A 27,565-nucleotide genomic window follows, 5' to 3' on the forward strand; every position below is an offset into this window, starting at 1 on the left:
CTGTATATGTCTCGAGGAACACCCAAAAATGAATATAGATTTATTGCATAATATAAATTAAACTGAAAAACAGATACAGCCATTGCAGATTTAGTTGTTAAGCTGGTTTGCACTTCTTTCTCTATAGGATGACTGTTTCAACTGTACTAGTGACATCTATTGGAATCAGCTAGTAACTTTATATTCACTGTTGATGGATGCAAACTTCAAACTAATTGAGGAAAAAGACCATTGTGTATTGCTTTTACTATTATAAAAGAGAAAAGTATTGTCCTAGATTTTTTAAGTTTGTCTAACCAGCCGCATTTGAGTAAAGTAGTATTTAGAAATGTGCCAACCATTTTAAGAACGCTCTCTTAAGAAGAGTCTGAAACAAGACTTTTGCCCTTTTATACTTAATTCTGTTTTCAGTTCGTACTGGGTTGCATATGCATACTAAATTGATTTACACTGTTGTCTCGCAATGCAGTGCATAGGACTAACAATTATTTTCATTAGTGATTGGCATGCTGATTATTATCTAGATTGTTTGAATTATCAGTTGGTCTAAAAAACATCAGAAAATAGGGAAAACTGTCAGAAGTGACACCGTCATATGTTTTGTTTTGTCCAACCAACAATCCAAAGCCCAAATATATTCAAATTGCCGCAGTATAGGACAAAGGAAAGTAGCAGATTCTCACATTTGAGAAGACAGAAATATCTGTTTTTCTTCTATCTTGAACGATAAGTGAATTATCTTATTAGTTGCTGCATTACATGTCTACGACCTAATCAATTAATTGCTGTAACTCAACTATCCACAGCTAAAGAATTTTAACAACTTGTGTTCAGTGGTGCAAATTTCAAAACACAAAGAACAAAACCATTTGAGAAACGTCTTTGTCAATTTTCCAAACTTTTAATTGGCAGTCACAGTCAAATTGTCTCCATGTCTACTTTACATTTTGTGGTATACTAACTACCAAAATAGTATACACGATGTATAATTTGAATAATTTGCCCACAGCTTTCAAACTCTCATGTTTCCCTGCAACAGCTGCAAAAGTAACTTTGAAGAACTTTATTGCAGCATCAAAACAAATTAAAAATGAATAAGACACAAACTTCACCTTTCCACAGTTTATTTCCTTTTAAAATAATTCATACAAATGCATACAGTCACAAACATATCTTTGTCAGGTTGTCAATTTTGACCAAAAATAATGATATTTACTGTAGAATATAGAATATGTATACTGTATATTGCTACGCCTTCTACTTACTACCATAAAGGGGACCAAGGTAGGCAACAGTGGACTGTGTGTTACTACCAGGGATGGAATTTCAAGGAGCACCTCGAAAAGACCCTCAAAGCTAGTCTGCTGTTTTTTTATTTATGGCACCCATCGGTTTGAATGAGGAATGCTTACAGTTTATATCAGGGAGTATAAGCAAAGAGTTTCTCCCCCATATAACGATAGGCATCTGGTGTGAAAAGATTAAGAGTAAAATCCAAGCTATTTCAAGCATTTTGGGGCTTAAATCTGACAGTGATATTTAAATGTCACCTCCGTACCTTCTGTACTAGACAACCCTTCAGATTCTGGCCAGTAAGAACTCAAAACTACTCGCCATTGGGTCGTGAAATGTCCATCCCTGATTTCTACTTTTACTACCTTCCCATGAAGAAGAAGACCAGGTAGGCAACAGTGAACTGTTTTTACTACTCAGCTGCTGGTAGAAGGGGATCCTAAAAGCACTGTCACTTAGCTGGCCTGCTGACATCAACAATATGTAAACTGAAATAAATATGCCCAATATTTTACTGTACTGACATAACATCAGCATCTTGTTTACATGGTGGGAATCAAACCAGTCAAAGCACAGATAACTGGTTGAGTTTGCTAGCTTCAATTTGAAGTATTGTTCTTTTAAGCTAGTTCTTAGTTGTTGTTTTTTTACATAATGTTTATTTGTGTATTTTTATGGCAGATTTTGTAGTGATGCCTTGTGGAGCGTACTAGTCGCCACCCCTTCTCCCAGTGCTGCTTTTTTAGACATAGATACAACCAAGTCACAATGACACAGGCAGGCAGAACACCATACAGTATGTACACATAGACACAGAGGCCACTGAGGGTGGTTAAACAGTATACTCAGGAGGACCCATTGTGAAATGTTAAACGGATACTAATCAGTATGTTCTGACATGCTATCAAGAAACACCTTTAGTTTATTGAAAGTTTATCAAACTGAGGAGCCATAGAGTATTTTAAAAAGTCTTAACAGGTGGATTTGGGAGTGGATTAAAAATATGAACATTTGGTTTGACCCCTACTTTTAGGAACACAACTGTTCCTCATTACTCAGTAACCATTAATGTCCTTGACTGGATGTGATATCTGTACAAGTGAGTTTAACTTAACATATGAACCAAAAAATGCTTTCAGAAAGCACAGCAGTTGAATAATTGATATATTGAGTTTGTTGATGCAGTTCTTCTGCAGTAGTCTGTTGGCTGATTTGACAGCATAGCATAAAGCAACACACAATGTTGTGCATCATCTGTAAACCTTGGTGTGCTGAACTGTTCATGCTCCATGACTTGGAAAATGAATGTGTGTATTAGTGGAAGTACTGGATCGTTAGACATGAAGACAACAAAGAATATAATAACCTTTTAAGAGACTGTTTCTGAAACTGTAAGCTGCTACAAACTGTCAATGCATTGCCTTGTCCACAACCTGCTCCCAACCACTCTATTTTTTTAAAATTTAAATAGTGACTAGGAATGAAATCGTCCCAGCCAAGCATACCATTACACCACCTCCCTACAACCTTCCCTCCCGCAACCCCCTTAATTTGGGTCAAACATTTACATTAAGTCCCGAGAGCAAAACATGCCCCTTAAACATAACAAAGTGAAGCAAACATTAGTTAAACTTTAGCTCTTGTTAAAGTTCATTTTATCTTATGTAGCAGGACATGAAAAGGCAAGCAGGTAGAAAAACAAAAGCACTAAGTGGCATAAAAAGTAATTAAAAAAAGAAAATATATACCAACTGCGGAAACTTAATTTCCTGAGATGGTGTGCAAAAGCTGCCTCTTTTTTGGGGGGGGGGGGGGGGGGGGTCTTAAGTTGGGGACACATGAAACAAAATCAGATATTGTATTCTCAACAAGTTTGGCTACATAGAAACCCTATTTTGTTAAGACTGGAATACAAATATCAGTATCTTCTTGGCGTAAGTCTAAAAACTGTACACAGACAGGTTAAATTCATTTCATAGCCTACTACTTATGCTTTTACATCAAACTAAGGAAAGGACAGAAAAAGAGAGAAAGACATGAAACCTGCCCCTCTAACTTTGGATGCAGTACAGTCTTAAACAGCAGAATTGGAGTCTGTATTTTTTTTTACCAAATCAACATTTTTTTAGTTTTTTTTTTACTTCTGGCAGAAACTTACGGAGCCCTGGAGGTGACATGGAAAATACATGTACTGGGAAAAATACTTTTGCAAGACTTTGACTTTGTTTTGCCAGATCTTGACTTTGCTTTGTGAGATGTCGAGTTTCATTTAATTTTATTTATGAGATCCCGCAAATCCAATAAGGCTAACCTAGCTAGCTAGTAGCACGACATGATTACATGTACATCGTTTAAATGAATTTATTTTAATAAGCATTACTAATTAATACTTGCCAAAATGAAGTGTTACAATGCACATCGTTGTTGACTGCATGCTAACCTTAGTAGCTAGCTAGTATCTAGCTAGTTGCATGACATGATTACATCTCCTTGGTTGTATAAATACATTCATCCTTTATTTTGACATGCAGGTAAACGATCAGGAACAATGAAAAAACAATGTCTACCAGTAGTGAATATTTTATACAGTAAAATGGCGAGTTCATGAGTTCGCCACATAACTAGCTAGCTATACTAGAGATATGTAAAAAATAGCTCATGAACAAGCATGTTGCTACAACAACACAAACTAGTACTATTGACATCAACAATCAAGGACAATTCAAACACTTCACTTTGGCATGTAATAATTATTAATGCTTATCAAAATAAACAATGTATTTGGACAACCAAGGACATGTAATCATGTCTTGCTACTAGCTAGCGCACTATTAGCTAGCTAGGTTAGCAATATCTCGTAAAAGAAAATCAAGATCCCACAAAACAAAATCAAGATCCTGCAAAAGTGTCCCCAGTACATGTTTTTTTTTTCTTTTTCTTTTTTTCCTCTATGTCACCTCCGGGACTACATAGGAACTTGACCATACTGGAGTTTTTATGTGAAGATCAACCTGTGGATCTTTACGGTCTTTCTCAGGACATCTGGGGACAACTCAGCACTCTTTGATTAGAGCATCAGACAGCTATCCACTCTTGTTCATCATCCTATTTATCATCATCCTCATTTTCTTCTTTGGGGTGTGAACTGGCTGCTGGGAACCAATTTGCCAGGGGTTGTGAATCGATTGTTATTTGGACCTTAACCTGTCCGTCTGACACTCTGTGAAACTGTTTGATGACAACTTGTCACTGGGGAACTTATCACTAGGATCCCGGTTGCCGTGTGTGTGTGTGTGTGTGTGTGTGTGTGTGTGTGTGTGTGTGTGTGTGTGTGTGTGTGTGTGTGTGTGTGTGTGTGTCTGTCTGTCTACAGTTGGTCATTTGGATGCTGCTCCCTGTCGCCCTCTGGTGGCTTGACTGTATTTTGTCCAGGGGATGGGACATGAGGAGGGTGTGTGAGAGCGGGCGGAAGGGTGTGTGTGATGGGCACGGCGCTGGGCACAATGCCTTCAACAGGTGGTGGGAGGCCACCAGCTGGCAAGCTCACCACACCTGGGGGATACCTGGAGAGAGTGAGGGAGACAAAGAGACACAAACTGAGTCATCATTATAGTACAACTAAAACTAAAATTACAAATATATCACCTTGTTTTGACCTGTGTAAACACATTGCAGTAGGCCTCCATTAAAATTAGACAAGCCGATTGATTTTTAACATCTATTGCTAAAAAACTGCAACAACAGAGTACTTTGACAAAGTATTGTAGCCTACTACAATTTTTTTTATTGTATTGCAACTGCATAAAGTTTGGGGACTCAGAACAGACATATTTTTAAAAATGAATACAATCAAAGCAGCAGAGGATAATATATTAAGACTTGTATTATGGATCAAGCTCCATAAAAGTCTTTTTATAGTGTTACTACCTTTAAGACTTTAAGCCCTCTGTTTTGCATCAAATGATTTCCATTGAAATGTTACAGTCTCTAAACCAATATAGAGTTGTTATATTTTGTGTAACATTTGTGGAAAGAGAAGCAGTCTGTTTTGGCAGGAAAGATGGGATTGGATTTATGCACCATCATTTCATCACTAGCATCAACATCAGTTAGGACTACAAATAATGATTATTTTCATTTTCAATTAACCTCCAGGTTATTTTCTCAATTGATCAATAATTAAATATCAGTATATGGTGAAAATGATGATCACAAAGTTTCAGATCCCAAGGTGACGCTTTCAGATTTTCCATTTACTATCATATGTAAGATATATAATAAAGGAAAGTCCTAACAGTGGAGAAGACATAAACGGCAAATAAAATGACAACCAATTATCACAATAGCTGCAGAAAACTATTAAATTGACTAATTGTTTTAGCTGTACTGACTAATGGCTTGGTCAGCCCTTTGTTTGGCCCTACAGATCAGCTCAGATCAGCAGAGGACATTCCTATTGACTGACCACAATGTGTTGTTGTATCAACTAATCTGATGAATGCATTATAACCTGGCTGACATGTGGCCAAACAGAAAACCTGCAAGCACCCACTTATGCTGTGTGGGTAGCAGTAACACAACTGTCACATGCACTATATATCAGTAATTACATTTAGAAAACAATATGCTGTCATTCTACATTTCAAACTGTCACATAATGCATTTTCAAGACATTTAGACACTTTACCAGGGTTTGGGGGGGGGGGGGATGCACTGACCACTACAGGTTCCTTTATCCAGATGATTATTACCTATAAGCCCCGTTGAGCTCGGGGTGGACGGTAGCTGGGTCAACTCCTGCCCAGTGGTTGTTCTGGGAGAGGAACTCCTTATTCACACAGTTCTTTAGACTGTCAGGGACACGACCTGACAAATAGAGAAACGGAGAAATAAGAAGTGTTAAAACAAAAATATTGAGTCTATTGTTCTAGAATTCACACTGGGGATCTTATTAGTGTTACTGCATTGCATTTCAAAGCAGGTGTGATTTTCCAAATATCTACAAAGACACAAACATTAGACAAGATTTAACAGGTCAATAGTAAAAAGACAGAGCCAAAATGGGAAAGAGGGAGAGAGTGTGTGCGTGTGCTACCTGTAATAGCCCTTCGGATCTCCCTGGCTGCCTCCTCTCTCATCTCCAGCGATGCCTGTTCGCTGTACCAGGCAGCGTGTGGGGTGCAAATCAGATTGGGAGCGTCCTTCAGCGCACCCTGACTGAAACTGACACATGTACACAGTTCAGTCAGTTACCACTGCAACAAGATTATTTCATTTAGTGTTGACTAATTTCCACTTTCTAGACTAGACTAGATTATCTTTTTATGTAATTCACAAAAACACTTTATGATGTATTCCCTAAAAATAATTTCACTTTATTGTGCATTAAATAACACAGGAGGACATTGGAGTAAAAGTAGTACATAGTAGTGGAGTAATATTCTACTACACAGTATGCTCTGCCTCTGCTGATAGCTATACAGATAGATACCAATACAGACAGATAGATAGATAGATAGATAGATAACATAATTTCTCTGAATGTGGAAAATCAGTGGGTGAATACCTAAAAGGCTCTGTCTCATGAACATCCAGAGCAGCTCCACGTATCCTCCCCTCCTTCAGGGCCTGAGCCAAGGCCTTCTCATCTACCAGACCCCCCCTGGCCGTGTTCACCAGAAACGCCCCCTGGCGCATCTTTAACACACATAAACACACATTCAGTCAGTTTGAAATACACGATAATTAATATATTAATTGTTCTCCCCATTAGCTAATTGTCAGAATAAATTTACACACACACAACAGCTTAGAAAACTGTTGTTCTTTACTTTTCTCTACTCTCAGTGCAAAGATTCCTAGTGAAATCTAACCATAATAAAAATTGTGCTTAATTTTCTTTTCACTTGCCACCCTCCAGCAAGGTCAGAAATAATTAGAAGTATAGCCTAAGTCTTGGAACGAAAATTGGCTTTAGGCTGAGCCTTGGAGATGAAAGACAAACAGATATTTCCCGAGTGTATCAGTCGTTCTATGAAGTGCACGCAGTAGAGAACCTCATTCATCTGTATGTAGGTAGTGAGCTTCCCCGGTTAATATGTATGGCTATGTGATGTAGTAGATGATGTAGGGATAAATAAATCATTCAAGTGTGTGTGTATGTGCTCAGTCATAAGATTGTGTGTGTGTGTGTGGGGGGGGGGGCTGCGTGCGCTGTGTTGCTCCACCTGTTTGATGGTGAAGTCGTTAATCAGGTGGTGGTTGTGTTCGTTGAGGCTGCAGTGCAGAGAGACACAGTCAGAGTGGAAGAGCAGGTCCTAAAGAGAAATACAGGAAAAGATAAATCCCAATCTTCTTTGTACACTTCATATGGTTGCTCACTACGGCAGGAGCTTTAGAGAGAGAAGCAAATCATGTTTCAGATCTTCCGTAAACCAATTCTGTTTTGCATTTTTGTAAGTCAATAACCGGACTTTATATTTTCATAACAAATACAAGTGCATTAAGTGTTTACTGTAAATGTGCACAAGAGGGCATCATTCCTTGGCTACATACAGAAGGCACAGCAGCACAACAGTAAATGCACATTTGTCATGGTCTAGGTGGAGAAAGCCGTGTTTTGTCTGCAAAGTGCCAATAGATTTTTTCTCCCAGTTAAAAGAAGAGTTAGTCTAAAGTGGTTTAATTTCTAGTAGTGCTGTGCTGCTCCTCCTCCTAATGGGAAGCTGATGTAAATGATTTGTCAGTCAGTGGCAGTCCAATCTAGCTTTCATACTGGTGTTATGTGCAGAGCAACTTAATAGGAATTGAAACCAGTAATTATGATAATTTCATTTCTATAACACCTTTTTAAAACAAAAATTCAAAGTGCTTTACAATAAAGATAAATACAATTTAAAACAAAACAAGATAACCTAACTACAATAATACCATCAGTTAAGACAAAGACATGGCATACAATTTAATTCAGTGGGCTTTCAGACCTGCCTCATTTGAATCACACTAGAGTTTGTTAGAGTTTGTTTCCCTTAGTGCGGTTTGATTTCACCATTTCGAATTAAAATGGATAACCTGAATTATTTTTAGGAAATAAACAATGGAAATAAATAATGATAAATACACCCTTTTATGGCCCCAGCACTACATTTCCCTAAGTGCTGTGGCAGTAAAATCATAGAAATGATGACGCTACAAGCCAGACTTAAAGCTGTACAGGTATGGGCGCTGCTTCTGAGTTTAATTCTAAGTTAGGGTCTAATTTTTATTCTGTGTTCATGAAAATATAACACAAGTGCTGTGTGTGTGTGTGTGTGTGTGTGTGTGTGTGTGTGTGTGTGTGTTTGTGGGTGTGGGTGTTTGTGGGTGTATATGGGTGTGTGCATGCGTGCGTGGGTGTGTGTGTTTGTGGGTGTGTGTGTTTGTGGGTGTATATGGGTGTGTGCATGCGTGCGCACCTGTAGTGTGGTGACCCTTTGTAGTCCCAAGGATCTTTCTACACCATCAGCCAAATAAGGGTCATAGAAGATCACATTGAAGCCAAAGGCCTTGGCTCTCAGGGCTACAGCCTGGCCTACTCGACCTAGAAATTCATGAATACACACAGTCATGAAGGAGGACGGACCTTAATACACACACAGGAGCCTATAAACAAATTGCATACAAATAAATACACAACTTTTTTGCATCTGATATTTCTTATCTTTTTTGGTTTCCCTTGAGCAAAATGACAAATTTCACAATACGTGTGCTAATTATGATTGAAAAAGCTTCCAGACTGTACAGGGAAGAGATTTGCATTTAGCTTCTAGTTAATCCGCTTAAACGTTATTGGCATTAACTCCTTCAGAAGCCAATTTAGCTAAGTACAAAAATGAAAATGGAAAGGAGAGAAAAATCCTTTGATTAAAAACTTCAGTCTGACCATCCTCTATCAGACAGAATTAACCAAATAAAAACCTTTTTAGACGTGCGACCAGCAATGCTCTATGGATGGTGTATTGTTTGGTCAGTTCATCACTTAATTCCAGCCTGAAATATCTGATCAACTATTTAATTGATTGTCGTTAGATTTTGTACAGTGTTCCCCAAGAGGATGTATCCTAATGACTTTGATGATCCCCTGTGTTGTACTCTAGTGCCACCATTGGATTCACATTTTATTTAATGACTACAACTATTAAGTACAGTATATTCATCCATGCCTCTCAGGATGAATTTAATAACTTGAAGTAAGTAAAGTCTATTTCTACATTTAGTTTTTTGACAATATATCTGTCAAACCAAAGACATTTCCATCAGCCTCAGCCGTACGTATAATTTAGTGCTAATATGTGATGGACTACTTGGATCGTTTCCTAAAGTGAAAGTAGCATTACAATAAATGTGAAAATTGTCTGTACAAGTAAAAGTCGAGCATTTAAAATCCTTTAAAAAGAGTAAAACCACTAAAAAATATTGGCTTTAAGATGTACTTAACATTCTCATTAGATACTATTATTAAATAGTTAATATCAATGTGTAAGCAGCATTTTACTCCTGTAGCTGCTTGAGGTGGAGCTAGTTTAGACTGCTTTTAATACAGTAAGCTAGTTTAGTCCAGTGGTTCCCAACCTAGGAGTCGGAGTTTGGTCACTTTAATAATGCGTTGTATTTCATAAGCTTCTTATATGCTTTTAATGTACAATCTTAATCTGAAAAATAACTATTAACTACAACTGGTAGATTATCATAAAATTGAAATACTCAAGTAAACTATGGGTAGTAAATGTGCTTTCCAGTTACTGTCCACCACTGGTGCTAAATAGCTAATATGAGCGTGCTAACAGGCTAAACGATCAGCTAAGCATCGGCATGTTCCTATTGTGAGTACATTAGCCTGTTCCTGTTACCATTTAGCTCAAAGCACTGTTGTTTCTGCATACAGAATTACAGAGCTGCTAGCTTGGCTGTAGACTCTCACTGTCTTGTTTTTACAACAGTATGCTAAGCAGGTGTCGCTGCAGCGGCAAGGCCGCTTTATTTGTATAATAATATTAACAATGTATCCAATGTACCTTTATTAGTCCCACAAGGGGAAATTACAATTTACACTCTGTTGTTATTACACACAGGCCTGAAATACACACATGCTTAGTACCTATACATGCACTAAATGGAGAGATTTGCTATGGAAAGGTACCCAAAGCAGTTTGGGGTTTGGTGCTTTGCTCAAGAGCACCTTGGCGGTGCCCAGGAGGGGAACTGGCTCTTCTCCAGCTATCAGTCCACCACCATACTTTGGTCCGTATGTGGACTTGAACCAACAACCCTCCGGTTCTCAACCAAACTTCCTACGGACTGAGCTACGGCCACCCCATGTAGCCCGTTTCAGCAACAGGGCAATTCAAAGTGCTTTACATAAAACATTAAAGAGCAGTTAAAAACAATAACAAATATAAAACCCAATAAAATACGAGAGTACAAGTCACAGTGCAGTATAGGAAATCAACAATTATTCAAAGAAAGACAGCATCATAAAGAAAGGTCTTCAGCCTTGATGTAAAAGAACTGAGAGTTGCAGTGGACCTGCAGTTTTCTGGGAGTTTTTTCCAGATATGTGGAGCATAAAAACAGAATTCTGCTGTGAAAGCAAAATTGTCCCAGACAACATGAGAGGTCTGGGTGATCTTTAATATAGCAGCAGATCAGAAATGTATTTTGGGCATTAAGTCATATGTGTGTTGTGACTTACCGAGCCCTATAAGTCCCAGTGTCTCTCCTCTGATCCTTGCGGCTCCTGACGCCACCTCTCGGATCTGCTCCACGCTTTGAACCCGCGTTCCCTCCCGGAGAGCCTGGCATGAATAACAAATCATTATGACATGCAAATATCACACAGACAGCTGAAACATGACAATTTAGACACAATCCAGTCTTGACTTAATGACCAAAGTCTAAATCCCTTTGGATATTATGAACATGGCTATAAAGAATAAGTCCAAATAAGTATTACTTATGACTGATTTGAGGAACAAATCATTTTACTGTACCTCTTGTTACATCAACGTCTTTCAAATACAGCAACATTCTAAAGAAAATGAAACATTTCAATTTTGCTGATTTGTCATTAGATAATTATTAGTAATTGTCGAAGCTAAAATTGTAACAACTGAATGTACACCTCTAGCTAACACATTTAGAGTTAGTTCTTTTAAATCCAAATTAATTTCAGACCATTTATCAGCCACACAAGGACTCATACCTGGTGAAGCCAGGTGATGCGTCGGTACAAGGTGAGGATGTGACACAGTGTGGAGTCCGCCGTCTCCTCCACCGAGGCTGCTGGCATATTGCACACAGCTATGCCTGTTGGACCGGAAAGCAGATAAGAATTAGTACAGTAATAGCTTTTTTGGTCCATTTGATGAAGTTTGGGAAAAGCTATGTTGGTGGAGAAGTGCAGACTTAAGATGTTGTGTCAGCAACTTTTTCAACAAAAACTACTTGCAACTTTCAAATTGCAGAGCCTTTTGGTGGAGGGTGATAGGGGATGTTCTGGCTGTTGCAGGAGATAAATGAGTTTTAATAAAAGGCTTTACTGAATACTTTTTTAAATACAAATATTACTGACTTGTTGCAAACTAACAGAAAAACGTTTTCGGAGATTAGGTGAATTAGCTGTTGAGCGTTGGTGGAATGTGGCTAAGTACATTTACTCAAACACTTTACGTACTTACAATTTTGAGGTAGTTGTACTATACCTGAGTGTTTACATTTTATGCTACTCCATACCTGCTGTGAAAGGTGCTATCGGTAGCTCTGGGGTTAAACGGCGAGTAATTAAAAGTCATATGTTACAGAACATGCCTTTTACATGAACTATGTTAGTAAACAAACATTCTGGTTTGATATATATATATATATATATATATATATATATATATATATATATATATATATATATATATATATATATATATATAGTTGCCCTCCTCTAAAATAGTTCCAAACATAAACATGACTACTGTCATGATTGTTAGTGTCAGTATGTTCTGTTTCCTGTTTTATTTTGAAGTCTTTGCTTTGTCTCTTATTTCCTCTGGTTTTATTTCCTGTCTTGTGTTTTCCCATCTATCGTAATTGTCTGCCAAGCCCAGATTTGATTCCCCTGTTCCCCAACCCTAGTGTCACCTGTCCCTTGTTAGTTGTTGTTACCTGGTGTATATAGTCCTTGTGTTGTCTTGGTCTGGTGTTGGATCATTGTATGCTTCATGCTGTGTTGTGGCTTGTCTTCTGTGTTTTGCTTCCTGGCCTTCATATTTTGGGGATTATTTTGGCATGTGCCTGCCTGCCTACCTCTGGACTTCTTTTGTTTAAGTGATTTTTGTTTTATGAAATCTTTGAACGCTACTCTGCTCTTGTCTACGCTGCATTTGGGTCCAAACCTCACTGATTCCATCTCGCAACCTTGATGACTACAATATCTACGTTCTATTAATACTGGTGACCCATATTACTATAACACTGTGTAGGCCAAAGTAGCATAGGGCGCTGGAAGCAAATAAACAATAGAGATACTGTACATGGTGGTGTTAAAGGATGAGGTTTATGTACTCAACACTAGGGAACGACCAATATGGATTTTCTTTTTTAGTGCCGATACTGATTTTTTCAACCTTAGCTGATTACCGGGATGCTGATTTTCTTTGGCCAATATTTGGAGCCAATACTGCTTTTGCTCCCTCAATTTACATCATGAAAATGAGAAGATAAAACAAATGTTACAAGTCTCAATATAAAAAAGGAACATTTATTAAACTTATCAAGACAATATTTAACAAATAGTAAAAACAGATGTGGTATAACAAGTTAAAGAGTTAAGTGCTGAAAATACTGAAAATAAATATTTAAGCATAATTAAAATTCAGAAAATAAATTCTAAAAATAATTATTTCAGCGTAAATAAAATAATTACACTATTGCACACAGTTGCAACACGCAAGCAGCATAATAAAGTACACACTCTAGTATACTTAAAGGTCTAATATGTAATATATTTACTGTAATAAATCCCAAAATGACCCCAATGCATCATCAGACATTAAGGAAACATGCTAAGTTGAAACAATATCTTTTCTGACAACAATGCTAATGCCAGTAATTTCTCCTTTTGAAAGTTCCGTTCCGTGACAGAGTTTCTGTTTGTGTTTTGGCCTGTCTGTTTTTAACAGTTTGACAGCCAGGCCGGGTTGCCAGATAGACCTTTAAAAACGTAAACCCAGCTCGCTACAGCAGTAACCTAAGTACAGCCATAAAAGCAGCAAATTAACAAACAGGGTCAATGGCGATAGATTCTAGCAGACCTAAAGAAAATAAGGCATGTTTCTAACAGTTGCACGACCAGAGACATAATAAGCCCAGGTAAACATTGGAGATGTATTTGAAAGATTGAGACAGTTTAGAGTCCAAAAGGACGCTGAGTTGGCTAATTTCTTCCTGAACAGGTAAGCATTAGCCTCGGGTTAATTTTTCACGGCTTCTAGGGACGCGCATTTCATGTAATTTCAACATTTGCATACTTACATTGAATTATATAGCTAGAGTACCTAGATAGTTTACTTACTCGCAAAAAACAATTAAGACACATCCAGTAAAGTGATCCCAACTGGTCCAGGCTAACATCGTCATGCTAACCCTGCTAATGTTACTGGAGGACCCGGCCAGCGGGCCACGGCTGTTTACAACGTGTAGCCTTTTCAGCGGCCGTAGCTGACAATGGTGAGTTATTTTAAACCAAGAGAGGGGGCTGTAAATTGGGAAGATAGGAGCGTGAGATAGCAGTGTGATTAGCGACTGTTACCGTAATTCTAGGCCAATAGAGTGTTTATTTCAGTTGGGTGGAAAAGGACGGCCAGGTTGTGGAATTTTTAGCGGTTCCTGCTGTAATTCTTCAGTGCTGTGTTGCGGTCTGATATCCCTGTGATAGCAACTCCGCCCAGCTCCAAGTAGGGAGAGAGGGAGAGAGTCTGGTGTGTGTGTCTCTCCCATGGTCTCTCCGAGTGACACACACACACACATGGTCGCTGAATAAAACTCACACGGAACAATGTTGGCATTACTTAATCCAATGACCAGTGTTTATAACAGTTACCATATGCATACGGATAGCCTACAACTTAGCTATTTGCAGCTTCCTAAATACAATGGCAAGCAGTTTCATAGAGGAGGCGTTCACATTTTCCATTTGGCCCCACAAATTTGCTAAGCTAAAGTTGCAAGCACATATAGAGCAATGTGTTTCCACTTTCAACGTTTATGGCAATATTTCAGCTAAGTCAAACAGTTAAAAGATGCTTTTAAAGTTGAAAACTTACAGTTTTCTTCCAGCATTGCTATTGGGGGAGGGGCAGTGCATGGTCTGCACGTGAACTGCAGCGTCTCCGATAACACAGAGCTGCCTGTGTGGACACTTGTCTGTAAATTATGCCGAATGCAGCAGCCGTGTATCGGCCAATGCCGATACATATAAAAACCCAAACATCGGCCGATAAATTGGTCGACTACTACTTAACACGTATTGACATTGTAACAGTTAAGCAGAACGGTGCAGCACGTGTGTGTGTGTGTGTGTGTGTGTGTGTGTGTGTGTGTGAGTCTGTGTCTCTGTGTGTGTGTTCTCACCCAGTTCCCCGGCAGATTTGATGTCAATGTTATCATAGCCACTACCAATGCGTACGATGATGCGCAGAGCTTTAAACTTTTCTAGGTCTTCTCTCATCAGAGTAATGGTGTGGTACATCAGAGCGCCTACAGCTTCATTCAGCACCTGCACACAGACAATTTAAGTTATTTAAGTCACAGATATGTAGCAATATTCGCTTATGTGTGTATGTAAAACATCTAAGTTTGTGCAGCTTTACTTAACCTGTCTGTTTGCAGAATAACAAGGATTGTGCTTTGATTATGCAACAGTACATATGGACAAAATGTAAAGGTTGTGTCATAAGCATGTGTTTGTGTAGGTGTGAGCAGAAGTTGTGTGCAGCTTTGCGGAAATTACTTTGAGTGAGCAACCAGTCACCAACCAGTTCACAGTCACAGTGTTTCCATAAACTCAGTATTCTTCAAATGAGTTTTTTTCTCCAGGAAATGCTGTTCATATCATGATCCTCACATCCTGTTCTTTTAATATCTCTGCCAGCATGGAATGACTGCTTTTCCTGAATATTACCATGGAAACTAAATTTTCATAACCACAGGAATTGAGAGTAGGTGTCTCTGCATCTAACAAAACTGCCTAATGTCAACAGGAATCTTACTCACATGGGCTCCTCAGTTGCTCCTAATCAGGATGAAATATGAAATATAATGACTCAAAAGCATATCATAAATTCTTCATCTCACAGAATGGGAATATGTGATGTGTGTGGAAACCAGTTAAGTCATCTTTTAATTGCTTTTCAGTTAATCTTAAAATCTTTTTCCAACGTTGCTAGACCGCCTCCTCATGTGTGTAAGAGATGATAAAAATGACATAGGGTTCAATAACAATAAAGAAGCCTGTTTAATTACACAATGAGGTGGGTGTTTACTAGAGAGCCAGAGAGACGGAGAGAAAGATAGTGAACGAGGGTGAGCCATCTGTTTCTTCCATGCTGTGGCCTACTGAGCACGCGCTCACAGAGAGAGTGTGCCTGGCAGACTCCCAGAACGAGACGTAACCCTGCCAGACATACAAACCTACTTACAATCTATAGTGGCTGTGGCAGGCTCTAAGCCTGATCCACATTTTAAGTTTGTTCTCTTCTTTCATTTTCTTTCATATTTTTCTTGTAATTTTCTTTTTCTTAGTTATTGTGTTTTTTATTTAGATTTTTGAAATGGGTTTTGAATACTTTATGTATTATAGGGGAAATGGAAGATAGTCTTTTAATAACTAAAGAAGAATGGGAAAGTTTATGTATACTACAATGGGGAACAACATGTTCAAATGCATGGGCGAGAATCTAGCTGGAAAAATGAATCCAGATTTTTTTATAAAACCGTTACAACAAGGAACACAAATACCTAGCACAGCCTGCTGGAGGGCCTGTGGAACAAATGAGGCCAATCACTTTCATGTCTTCTGGGATGGCCCAGTACTAACTGCATACTGGCGAGAAATACACTTAGACCTGGAAGCGACCTTCAAAGTAAACATCCCATGTAGGTTTGACACTTTATAGTTAGGAAACATTTTGTTTGACACATAGGATTACAGAGATAAAAAGTTGTTACTTATACTTCTGTTTGCAAGAAAAAAAAACAATCTCAAGAAGGTGGTTAAAACAAGACTCTCCTACAATAGTGGTAATAATGGAAATGTTGTCTTACTCCCTCAAAATCCAGACCGACAAATGTTCTAGGATATGGTCTAAATTGGCTGGGTATGTTTAAAATAAAGGCCTAAAATCAGCTTTAATTTGAGGCATTGTTGTTTTCTTGAAATTGTCTTTTTTTCTTCTTTTTTTTCTTTCAGAGAAGTGTAGGGACACTCCCCCCTATGTTCTAACTGATCCTACTGTTAATATACAAAAATGTAAAAAAAGAAAAAAATGAAGCCGATTGGTCGTAGTTTTTTTTGTCAGCCTTGGATGTTATTTTTTTCTTTTACTATTAAGTTGTGGTGAGCACTGCTGCGCATGTTAAAAACCCACTTCTACCATTGTTCATTTCCTGCAGATTGATGTTGCTCTCCTTTATGTAAAACATACTTACTCTCTAAAGAATTTTTAGCAGCACCAAATGTTAATAAAGACTATCATCTATTAATTTCAGCAAAGGTAAAAGCTTTATGGAACTGCATGCTGAATCCCTTACCCCTTATATGATCGTTGCATTTATTAGAATACATCAAGATAACAATATTCCCGGGGAAAGTTATGATCTTACTTACTTATGATCAGTGCATTTGTGTGTACATGATCTTATGAAGTGTGTTACCTTCTCGTGGATCTCCTGTGTAGACTGAGCGTCACAAAAGGCCACGGTTGCTACATCTTTTAGGATGGGCATCTCCACAGTGCAGTCTCGCCCGTCCAGCAGTGCCACCAGTGGGCGCGGATGCATGGGCCCATTCATAATGGGTGGCCTGATGCCTACACAACAAAGAGAAAGAAACAAAAGTGGCAATCAAGAAGATGGAAAACAAAAATACAAGTCTTCATTGTCAGAGGCAGTGTAGTTATCAGCACATTTTTACACCTACACAACAGCTATCTCCCACAGAGTAATTAGAAGTCTTGTATTGGGGGAAAAAAAGGTGATTTATTACTACAGGCCTGCATTAATTTGCGGGCTCATATCTTCCAGCATTTCTTGTTGTCAGTTATAAAATCTAAAACTGAAGATGATATGCTGTTTCTCCTGGGAACAAATTATGTCCTTCTTCATCTGCATCCCATAATGTTTTTGCTCCAGGCTGATACAGTTGCTATGGCAACCGTGTAACAGTAAGCATGGAGGATAACAAATCTCCAATAACAACTCATCGTTTTTTACATCTGTTTTTCTTACTTTTTAAAGGTTTTGTTAATTGTTACAAACTTTCTGATGAAGTTTGCTGACTCTTTGAAAGGCTGGTAGAAAATAGTACAGAGTAGTATAAAAAACATGCCCCTAAAAAGTGCCCTCAAGCGTAGAATTAAGTTAAGGAACCAAAGAATACAATCATAATGAGCATACGTTTGTATTTCATCCTGTTCAAAGTCAGACTTGACCAGAACACAACTGACCATGCAGCCTAAAGCTTTTATGTCTAAATTGTCTCTTACGTAGCATATCTTGGTTGAAATTGAATGTTAAATTATGACAACATGCTACAAAAATGTGATATGTCAGAGCTAAAAAACCATCAAAATGTCACTGAAAATGATAAGTCAGTAGATATGGGTTAGGAGGTACAGCAGTTCAGGAGATGGTAAAATATGCATCATGCGAGACAGCCAGTATTTTAAATCGGACTGAACACTGTCGATAAAAGAGGAAACTCGTTTTATCAAATCATCTCTTCAAATCATACCATTACCCTGAGAGTGCTGCCAGGCCTCAAAGGAAGATAAGTGGCATTTAACAAGGCAGATATGCCTGACAACCCCACTAGTGGGATGTTGCTGAGGTTTAACAAGAGCAGTGGTCCATGGGAGTTGCATTTATTAGTTTTCCTACTATTTCCTCCCACTGCAATCTGCTTGGATCTTTTGGTTTATCTCTCCTTTCAGGTAACTAAAGGTTAATAATTCCAGATCACTGACGGACAAAGACTGAGAACAAAGACCTCTGAAAGAAAGACAGATGTAGATTTAAAGGGAAATCTAAGACTGTGTATGTAATTGGGTCTTCTTGATGTGTAAAGTTTTGACAGCGTTCTAAAACACTGTAGATAAAATAAGTGCAGAGTTATGCGTGTTCTTGCTGATGCTGACTGTACCCATCACTTATCCCTGACTTCTTTCTCCATCCGAGACATGCAGGCTGACATCTCATGTAAGTAACCCCGTCTGTCATTTCGCTCAAAATATTCCCCTGTAACAAAGAAATTGCGAGATGAATACACAATTGGCATTCCTTCAGTTTGAGACGGTTTTCCAGTTGCATGGGCTAACATCATGAGAAAGTAGCATTCTACATTGTTTTGGATGCCAAGGATCACTGAAAATCAGACAGAAGCTTGGCAGCTCCAAACCCTTAAATTAGATTAGAATTCCTGGGCAGGGTAACTGAGAACTCAACAGCTATCATTATGTAGCCCCTGAGCCATATCAATTAAAGGAAAAATCCCTTCCGGAATCATACCCTTTCTACGAGCATAAATAAAATAACATATCATACATCATATTTATTTCTGATTTACTGTGCTTTCTAGTTGTGTTTGTGTCATGGAGCTTTGTACGTTACTGGTTTTCTTGTACTTCATCTATAAAATTCTATATTACATATATATTTCTACTTTATTTACTGAGTTCACGTTTCCCTGAATGCCCTTTCACAATTTCCGGAAAAGAGGTGTTAACATGATGCATAATAAAAATTCACATTGATTTTCTGGTTTATTAAATCCCTTTTGCAAATGTAACATGACTTGTGGTTGAATGAAAGAGACATTTGAATCTGTCTCTTTTGCAATCAATCGATTTCTTCTGTTATGACTGTTAAGCCTTGGTGCAAAATAATTTAGCGAGAAACCACTACTTTCTGATTTTTGAGGCCTGGCATCTATGTTTTTAATAGCTACATGTTTTACAGCTGATAAAATAATTGTTGTTGCATGGACATGATGTCACATCATCTACATTTAGCCAGTTACTAGTCACTGTTATTTTTAGAAAATGTTCCTTATATCTGCTCCGGTGGTGCAGCTTAGTGACCAGAAGGTGGGGACTGTGCTGTACTGGGCACCTCCCAGAACTGAATATAGACATATAAAGTATAACTTCTACATGAATAACATGAATAACAAGCAGGGAAGTACTGAAAAGTATAGCATGCAATAAACTTCCCAGGGCAGATGTAGATGGATGATTGTTCTTTTTTTGTCAAAAGTAAAATCTAAAAAGATTTAATGGGGTGAACAGACAGTCTTTTAGTGAGTCAGTGTGCATGCAAGGGGAAATAATGTATACGGTGCTTACTGGACATGCATGTATGGTTCATGCCCCGGTGCGCTCCAGTGTTCAGGGGTTTGTCTATAATAGAAATGTATTCAGAATCTGGTAAAAGGGTTTGTTACATATTTTATATTTGAAACATATTTAGATTTGATTAACTTTTTTTGTTGAGAATACTTTAAAAATAACTCACTGCTTATTTACAATGAATAGCTATTTTTAAACCTGCATCCACATACTTCCTGCATGTATCAGGCAGCAGTTGAGCAGAGCAACGGAGAGTACACAAAGAGCCATGTTACTGTAACCATAGAGTATTGGTACATACATTTAAAATCACAAATCTGATATTTGCACCTAAATTTGTAGTTGTAGTTGGATGTAGTGGTTTCATATTGTTTTAGGTGCAGAGATTTACAGGTTTGACCACCGTTAGCAAATTAGAAATGTATTTATATACTTATTATAAGCACCTGTATTGTATCTTTGCTAAATGTCTAAAATCCTGGTTTTGCTTACAGCATTTCGTAGTACTGACAACTTGAACCTTAGTAAATGAAGATAACAGCTCTTACTATGTGCTTCAACTGTTAAAAAAAATCTAAAGGATGATAAAAACTATTAATTTAAAGCACTCTGATGCTGCAGAGAAGCAAAGACAACCCACTTCTTGGCACAATCAGTTGCTCAATTTCTGTATTGTCTTCTTAGCCTCATTGTCAGATTGCAGCATGAAACCTGATCTGATGAAGCAGTCCCCTCAGCACAGTAAGACCAATAAGGTGAAACTCAAATCCTGCTCCCAATGCCTTATGTGAGCTGGCTAAACATTAGCTTTCCATAATAGGATTTGCCTGGAGGCCATTCCACTTACTTACGTTTTTATTTTTTAACTGTTTTTATTTCTTAACTGATTTTGTGTAAAGCACTTTGAATTGCCCTGTTGCTGAAATGTGCTATACAAATAAAGCTGCCTTGCCTTGCCTTGCACGTCAATACAAAATCAATGGTGCATTGCTGAGAAATTGGAATTCAGCAACAGCAAAAAATACTTTAAAGCCTTCAACACAACCGTCATTGTAACTCAGATGCAATCATAAGTAGCACACTCGCCTGTAGGCGCTGCGCTCTACTGGATTTTGGCCTACAGACTTTTTTTTAAAGCTTTCATTTAAGCAGCAACTAAAGGGAAGAAAGCATGATTTAGTGATGTCATGTGTAATCAAGTAGGCATGATGTTCACTTGCACAAAATAAGGAAATTTGGTTGGTAGTTGTGAAGCAGAGTTTTTGGAAAGTAACAGAGATTCCAGACATTTCTCTGACACACACTTGGTCAGATTGAGGGAGGAAATAGCTTTCATTCCAGCACCAAGCGTGACCTTGGTAGGTCCAGCGGCACTACTGACTGCTGAGTAGTACTATATGATAAAACACCATCCTTTCTATCTCTGTCTCCCCAACACACACACACATACACAACATCAGCACAATGTTATTAGTAATAATTCACGCTTTCTATTCCTACATTAAACCAACTCAAATGGCCATTATGTCCCGGTCTTTTATTTAATGTATTTTCTGGCCTTTCTTGCCACATTAAACACTCATTAACTTATTCATTATAAGAAATAATTGCTTACATTTTACTCTTCTGAGTTCCTAAAATCTAAAATCCTGTATTTTGAGGCAATGTAAAAGTAGTGATTTGCAGCCACTGTAACATAAAAAATGGAGAAAAAATGATTTGATGAAAATTGATTATGCAAGTAAATAATTATCTGCATGCATACAATTCTGCTTTTGCAGTATGTGATTACGGACCTGGGACTCTAAATGACCACCGCAGTAAAACAAGCTACGTTCCTCAGGATATTTGTAATCAGACCAAAATTATGCCAAAGTTGTTTGACAGACATTTAGAGATGGAAAATCATCTGCCAATGACGGCTGGAACTGAATCATACAAGCCAGTGGGAAAGACCGCCAGCCTGCCTACATCCAGCTGTCACTGACCAACTCACAAGAACAGCTGTTTTTTATGTCCCAGAGGAACAAGACAATGTTTTCACACTGTCAGTCAACAGAGACAATGTCAAAGATCTGCAATTTAGATGTGTTTTAAATGTGCAGGTCACTGGGAAGTCTGCCAACCTTAATAGAGAGTGATCTGCCAAAACAAGCTGTGAGTCTGTGGTTTTGACCGACACTAAAGAACAGTGTGTGAAACCACCCACTCTTATAACAAGGGGTTTCATTTGCAGAACATCTGTGGATCTAGTTTGGTATAACAAACTATTAAAAAACACTGTTGAGCTGAAACAGTAAGTCAGTTAATCAATAATCAAAGGATTGTTTTCTCCAAGAACTAGCTTGAAGCCCTCAGCAGCTGGTGTGGCCACCAGCTGAATTTAGTACTGCAGTACATCTCCTCCTTATGTACTGCACCAGACTGGCCAGTTCTTGAGGTTGTTTTTGCCATCCTGTACCTGTCTTGCAGGTGTGATTTTTTGGATGTTCCGAACCAAATATCACATATGTAAATATGTAGTGCTGTCTTTGGCGTCTCACAGTAGGGACATTGCATTGTATTGCCCTGACCACATCTGCTTGTCTCATGCCTCCTTGCAGCATGGCTAAGACCCGTCCACAGAGATTAGCAGGGACCCGGGGTGTCTTTCTTTTGGTGTTTTTCAGAGTCAGTAGAAATGTCTCTTTACTTACCTAATTTTGGTATTTGGTAACTGTGACCTGGTAACTACTGCCCTTAAGCTGTTATTGTTAGCTTGTTATTTTTGACAGGTGCATGTTCATCAATTGTTTTAAGTTTATTGAACAAGCATGGCAAACATTGTTTAAACACTTTATAATGAAGATCTTGAAAGTTATTTGATTTTTACAAAAGTATCTTAAAAATACAGTGTCCTAAAAAAAAGCTGTGTTTCTTTTTTTGTATTGTATATTTTTTGCTGTGCAGAAAAGAGGACAGAGGACAGTGTTTGCTGTCGGCACATGTGATCAGTTAGCTGTCTGCAACTGTAGCAACCCGCCACTGAGCCACAGCACGGCTGATTTATAATCTCACCGGCTCTTCTGCCATGCAGCAACATGGCGTGGTGAAAAAGCCCCTGGATCCTCGTCTGTCACCCACTCAGTGTTGATCTCGCCATCCCTTCTTCTCTTTTGTCCAACAGATTCATTTTCAGATCTCCATCTCTCATTTCAGTCTTGTTTACCCACGGCTTTCTTTATCTCCCTTGCCATTTCCCTTCTTTTCTCCTGTCCCGTCCATTTCACTAGCAATAAGAAAAGCCACCTTTTTATATCATCAGTGTATTTATATGCTTTAAAACGCCTGAATGCCCAGTCATTCAGGTGGTATTATGTTTCTGCTGTCATTTATTTTATTTTTTATTTTTTGTCTCTCTCCACCCACACTTCAACACACACACACACACACACACACACACACACACACACAAAATACAAGGTCCTAAATTTGCAGGTACCGTATCAGCAAGCCAGTTCAAGGTTTGTCAGCTTTTTGTTCTCAGCACTAAAGACACAAGCAGAAAAACAGACAAGGAGATAAACAACTCCGGGTATACCAGCAACCATTTTTGGCAGCAGCTTAGTTGTGTTGACCAACTCAAAGTCAAGGTTTGAATATGCAAATTTTAGTTCCAGGTGTACTGTTAATTCACCTCTTTGCATATTTACTTATCTCCCTGTTTTAAAGCAGTTCTACTTGCATTTTTTGTTACAAAGAAGGTAAATAGAGACCAGCTATGCTTTGAAAAAACACCGTTCAGATGTATACCTATGTAATTACATAGGTATAGATCATAGAAGCTATACAGTTAGCAGCCTACCAGACATCTACGCACTGAATCAGATACCATGTGAGTTGCAGACAACATTGCAGGCTGGATATGCAGCCTTTTCATGAGGTGAAAGAATATAATTTCCGTTAAAAAATACTAACTCATTTTTTCATTACATTTTGTAGTGATATACTATATATTTTTCCAACCTCTTACTGATGGTGATGTGAACTTAGCAACCTGAAAAGAGGAAGATAGCTGCATATCAAATATGATGGGTGTTACCAGTAGGCACCGCTAATTTGTGAGATGTGATGAACCAAAAAGGTTAAGAAGCACAGTATTAAACAATACTCGGCCTACGTGAACCACTACATTTAAATACAGGCTTTAACTGGATTATTATTGAATAGCCTTCGGCCTCTTATTTTGGATTAACTATTAATATGCGAAAGAAAGTCACAATCATTTTGAAGCCTTAATTGGATTTGATAGGCCATGAGGCATCTATTGTATTATCAATTAAGGGGTCCCAAACTAGCGTCCAAGTACCCACAGGCGATCTTTAAGTGGGTTCCCAATCAAAATTAAATGTTTTGTCAGTTTGGCTGTTTATTACTATGACTATGAATAACTTATAGTTGAGAGGATTGGGATGTCTAGATGAGATTTGTTTTATACTCTACTCACTCATCTATAAGTGATCACAGCAGCTCAACAGTCAGTCAGCAGTAGCAGATGTACATACTGTACACATTTAGTCTACCAGATTTTTTTTTTTTTCAGATCTTTGATGAAAAACAAAGTGCTGATTTTAAACAATGAGACTCACGTCACTGTTTAAAATGATAGAATGAATAAGATATTACAGTAAAAACATTTTAGACAAATGGATATAAATTTATGTTTGATGTCATCAATAGCAAAAATGTGACAGCTTGCAGGCTGCTGTCTCCTAAGTGCCTGCTACATGGATAACAGCTGAGCAAGTTATCTCTAAACAGACTCCACCGATCTTTGCTGACATATAAATGAATAACAACAATCATGTGTGCTTTTCATTAAGATCAAAGTTAAATGAAAGCCATACCTACTAATTGCTGTTTTGGGATGTAGGACTGCTATTTTTTCCTGTTCATACCACCTGTCTGAACTGTCATGCTCCTCAATACATTTTCCTTTTTGAATAGTGTCTAAGTGTAACTAATAATAATGGCTAACTATCATTGCATATGTCATGCCTTAAAATACCCAGCCTCTCTGTACCAGCTGGTACATCTTTTACTGCTTCCCTCTAAGCTCAAGCTTTTTCTTGTGTGCATTAGATATGCAGTAATAGACCTTTCACTGGTTGTCAGCGCACACACTCTCTTTGCAGAGCACTTAATGCTTAATAGATTTTTCAGTGCTGTCAATTATACCTGCTTAGGTGTTTTTTCTTATTTTAAAATAGTGAGACTTATGAGTCTTAGCTTATTTTAAATGCTCAGTTCAAAATACTCATTTTTAATGGTGTAGTTAAAATTAGAATGTAAGATATGTTATATAAAGATTCTGTATTTACCAGTGTGCAAGTGTGTACAATAGTTGGCACAAATTTATAATAAAAAAATATTTAACATTCTCACAACGGATCTGAAGTGTTTTGAATATGTAAGACTTATGAAAAGTTTTTTATCTTATAGACAAGACAACAAATAATCAACTGCACCTTTGTGCTGGTGTGTTTCATGACTTTCACGACGTAAATTAATAGTACTTTAAAATACGGGTGTGTGTGTGTGTGTGTGGGGGGGGGGGGTCTTTAAATTCGTAACATGTCATAACATGAGCAGTTTTCTTCAGTAACTCCTTTGACATAACAAAGTGTGTATATGGAACCTTCTGGTGGAAACTGCCTGGAGCTATTAAGCACAATCACATTACTTGTTACATGTTAATCAGTTTGCATCCAATATTAAATTAATACACAAGTCAATTTATGCAAACAAGATTCCAACGAAGCATTTGGGTAACATTTTCGTATTTTGTTTAGTAAATTTGATTTATAAAAGCAATTAGGGGAGAGTGACTGGCGAGTTTTTGTGTCAGTCTTCAAGGCTTTTCTAGTCAGATTAGACGTGGCTCAACTCTCGTGGATCAGAGGAGCCCTGCTTTCTGAAACATGAAATAATGCATCCATCAACCACCGACAACAAACTGATTTTAAATCAGCCCTGAAAGGTTCAACAATCCCTGCTGTGTGCAGAAACAGATCCTATGACCAGATGAGTTTTACAATTATTGCCTGGCAGTGATTTTTGCACAACCATCATAAAAAGGGCAATCCTCCCTGAACCAAAATTCATAGTCGTTATTCCTGTGACCTTGGATTCTTCTAGCTGTTAGGGCATTGTGGGCAGATGAAGGGGATAGTGCTCAAAGCAAGTAAGTACAAGAAAAAAATTGACAGAAAAAGATCAGAGCTGCAACATATTCTTTGATGTCATCAAGAAACACAGCCCGCAGCCTGTTGATGACATCACAGATTACAATCCCTACAGTTTCCTTTGGGAGAAACAACTTCACAAACCCAGATTTAGGTGACCACAGATGCGTTGATTCAGCTTTGGGGTTGATAATTATTTATCCTCACACCCTCCTCTTCCTGCTCCACACCCAATCCCCCCCTCATCCCCCCCCCACCTTTCTTATTCCTCAGCAGCCCTACCTTGATCCCATTTTTCATCCAGCCCCTATCATAAGTAGAATCTGTCACCTGCATGTGAATCCGGCTGTGTGCATGCATGTGTATATTTGAGTGTGTGTGTGTGTGTGTGTGTGTGTGTGTGTGTGTCAAGGCAATGACTCTCCGTAGAAGAAGCACAATGCAAGGGAAATATGTGTCATGTCCTTGCTAGCCCTCGAAAGAGAGACAGATCTATTTCTGTCGCCACAAATGGAGGTGTTCAAGCAGCCTTCAATAGCAGAGATTTGCCTCTTCACACACACACAAACACAGACACACACACACACACCCATACACACACTCACTCACACACTCACACACTCACACACACTGGGAGCTAGAGAAAAGGCTAACCATTCAGAGGGAGGCTGAGCGATAAAAAAGATAATAGAGTGAGTGAAAATTGAGAAGAGAGGGAGGAGGAGGAAACGGAAAAAGGGAGAGGAAGAGAGAAGGGGGAGGGGAAGAGGAAGGCAGAATAATGTACACTGAGTTCATAAATATTGGCACAGACACACACAGACACGCACACAGTTCCCACATAAAAGCAGAGTGCTAGTTGTTTACCTAGAGGCATGCCTTTGTTGAGGAGATGTGAGCTTCCCATGGTGTGTTCCCCAGCTGGCCAGCACACAACAGAAACCTACAGTCTTCACACAGCAGACATGAACAGGAATCCAGTCAGCATATGGCGGCTGTGGCCAGCTACCTCGCTTCCCTTAGTCCTTCTCCCAGCCCCTTAGTGACAAGCATACACATGTGCTCCCCCTCTTCTTTCTCTCTCTCTCTCTCTCTCTCTCTCTCTCTCTCTCTCTCTCTCTCTCTCTCTCTTTCTCTCTCTCTCGCGCTTTTCCCTCCCTTCTGTCCCCTTTGCTTGCCCGCTCTCTCTATCTATCTTACCCCTCCCTCCTTCTCTCCCTGGCGTCTCCAGCTACCTCCCTCCCCTTCTTACTTTCTACTACAGCAAATCTCTGTCTTTCCGTCTGTCCCTCTGTCTGTGTCACTAAAAAGAAAGAAACGTGCACACAGTGAATACAAGCACTGCTGCATTTACGGGAGGACAAGAGAGTGTAAAAGAGATGGGGTGGGAGTGAGTGA

At 38.5% G+C, this 27,565-nt stretch overlaps 2 protein-coding genes across 3 annotated transcripts in view; one reads left to right on the top strand and one right to left on the bottom strand.

Annotated features, from left to right (window-relative positions):
• The window catches only part of maea (macrophage erythroblast attacher, E3 ubiquitin ligase), an 84,794-nt gene that overhangs the window by 36,206 nt on the left and 21,023 nt on the right, over window positions 1-27,565 (top strand). The gene's annotated exons all lie outside the window — the stretch shown is intronic.
• Window positions 1,108-27,525, bottom strand: LOC117952028 (C-terminal binding protein 1). Of its 2 annotated transcripts, XM_034884080.1 has the most exons (12): window positions 27,035-27,525; window positions 17,254-17,408; window positions 14,953-15,097; window positions 11,534-11,637; window positions 11,024-11,126; window positions 8,748-8,872; window positions 7,521-7,610; window positions 6,860-6,990; window positions 6,389-6,516; window positions 6,045-6,159; window positions 4,632-4,856; window positions 1,108-4,573 (listed from the first exon to the last, which is right to left on the bottom strand). In XM_034884080.1, the coding sequence occupies exons 1-11, from the start codon at window positions 27,072-27,074 to the stop codon at window positions 4,661-4,663; spliced, it is 1,332 nt and encodes a 443-aa protein (XP_034739971.1). In that variant the 5' UTR covers window positions 27,075-27,525; the 3' UTR covers window positions 1,108-4,573; window positions 4,632-4,660. The 2 variants fall into 2 exon arrangements, with proteins under 2 accessions (XP_034739971.1, XP_034739972.1); XM_034884081.1 differs by lacking the exon at window positions 1,108-4,573 and having other exon boundaries at window positions 4,637-4,856; window positions 6,012-6,159.

The sequence above is a fragment of the Etheostoma cragini genome, chromosome 10 (assembly GCF_013103735.1).
Source record: "Etheostoma cragini isolate CJK2018 chromosome 10, CSU_Ecrag_1.0, whole genome shotgun sequence".
Taxonomy (NCBI): domain Eukaryota; kingdom Metazoa; phylum Chordata; class Actinopteri; order Perciformes; family Percidae; genus Etheostoma; species Etheostoma cragini.

Coding starts and splice junctions, on each gene's coding strand:
- LOC117952028 (XM_034884080.1), bottom strand. CDS start 27,074: ATGGGAAGCTCACATCTCCTCAACAAAGGCATGCCTCTAG. Junction 7,611..8,747: donor AAAGGGTCACCACACTACAG/GTGCGCACGCAT, acceptor ATTTCTCTTTAG/GACCTGCTCTTCCACTCTGA. Junction 6,160..6,388: donor GATCCGAAGGGCTATTACAG/GTAGCACACGCA, acceptor TCTATTTGTCAG/GTCGTGTCCCTGACAGTCTA.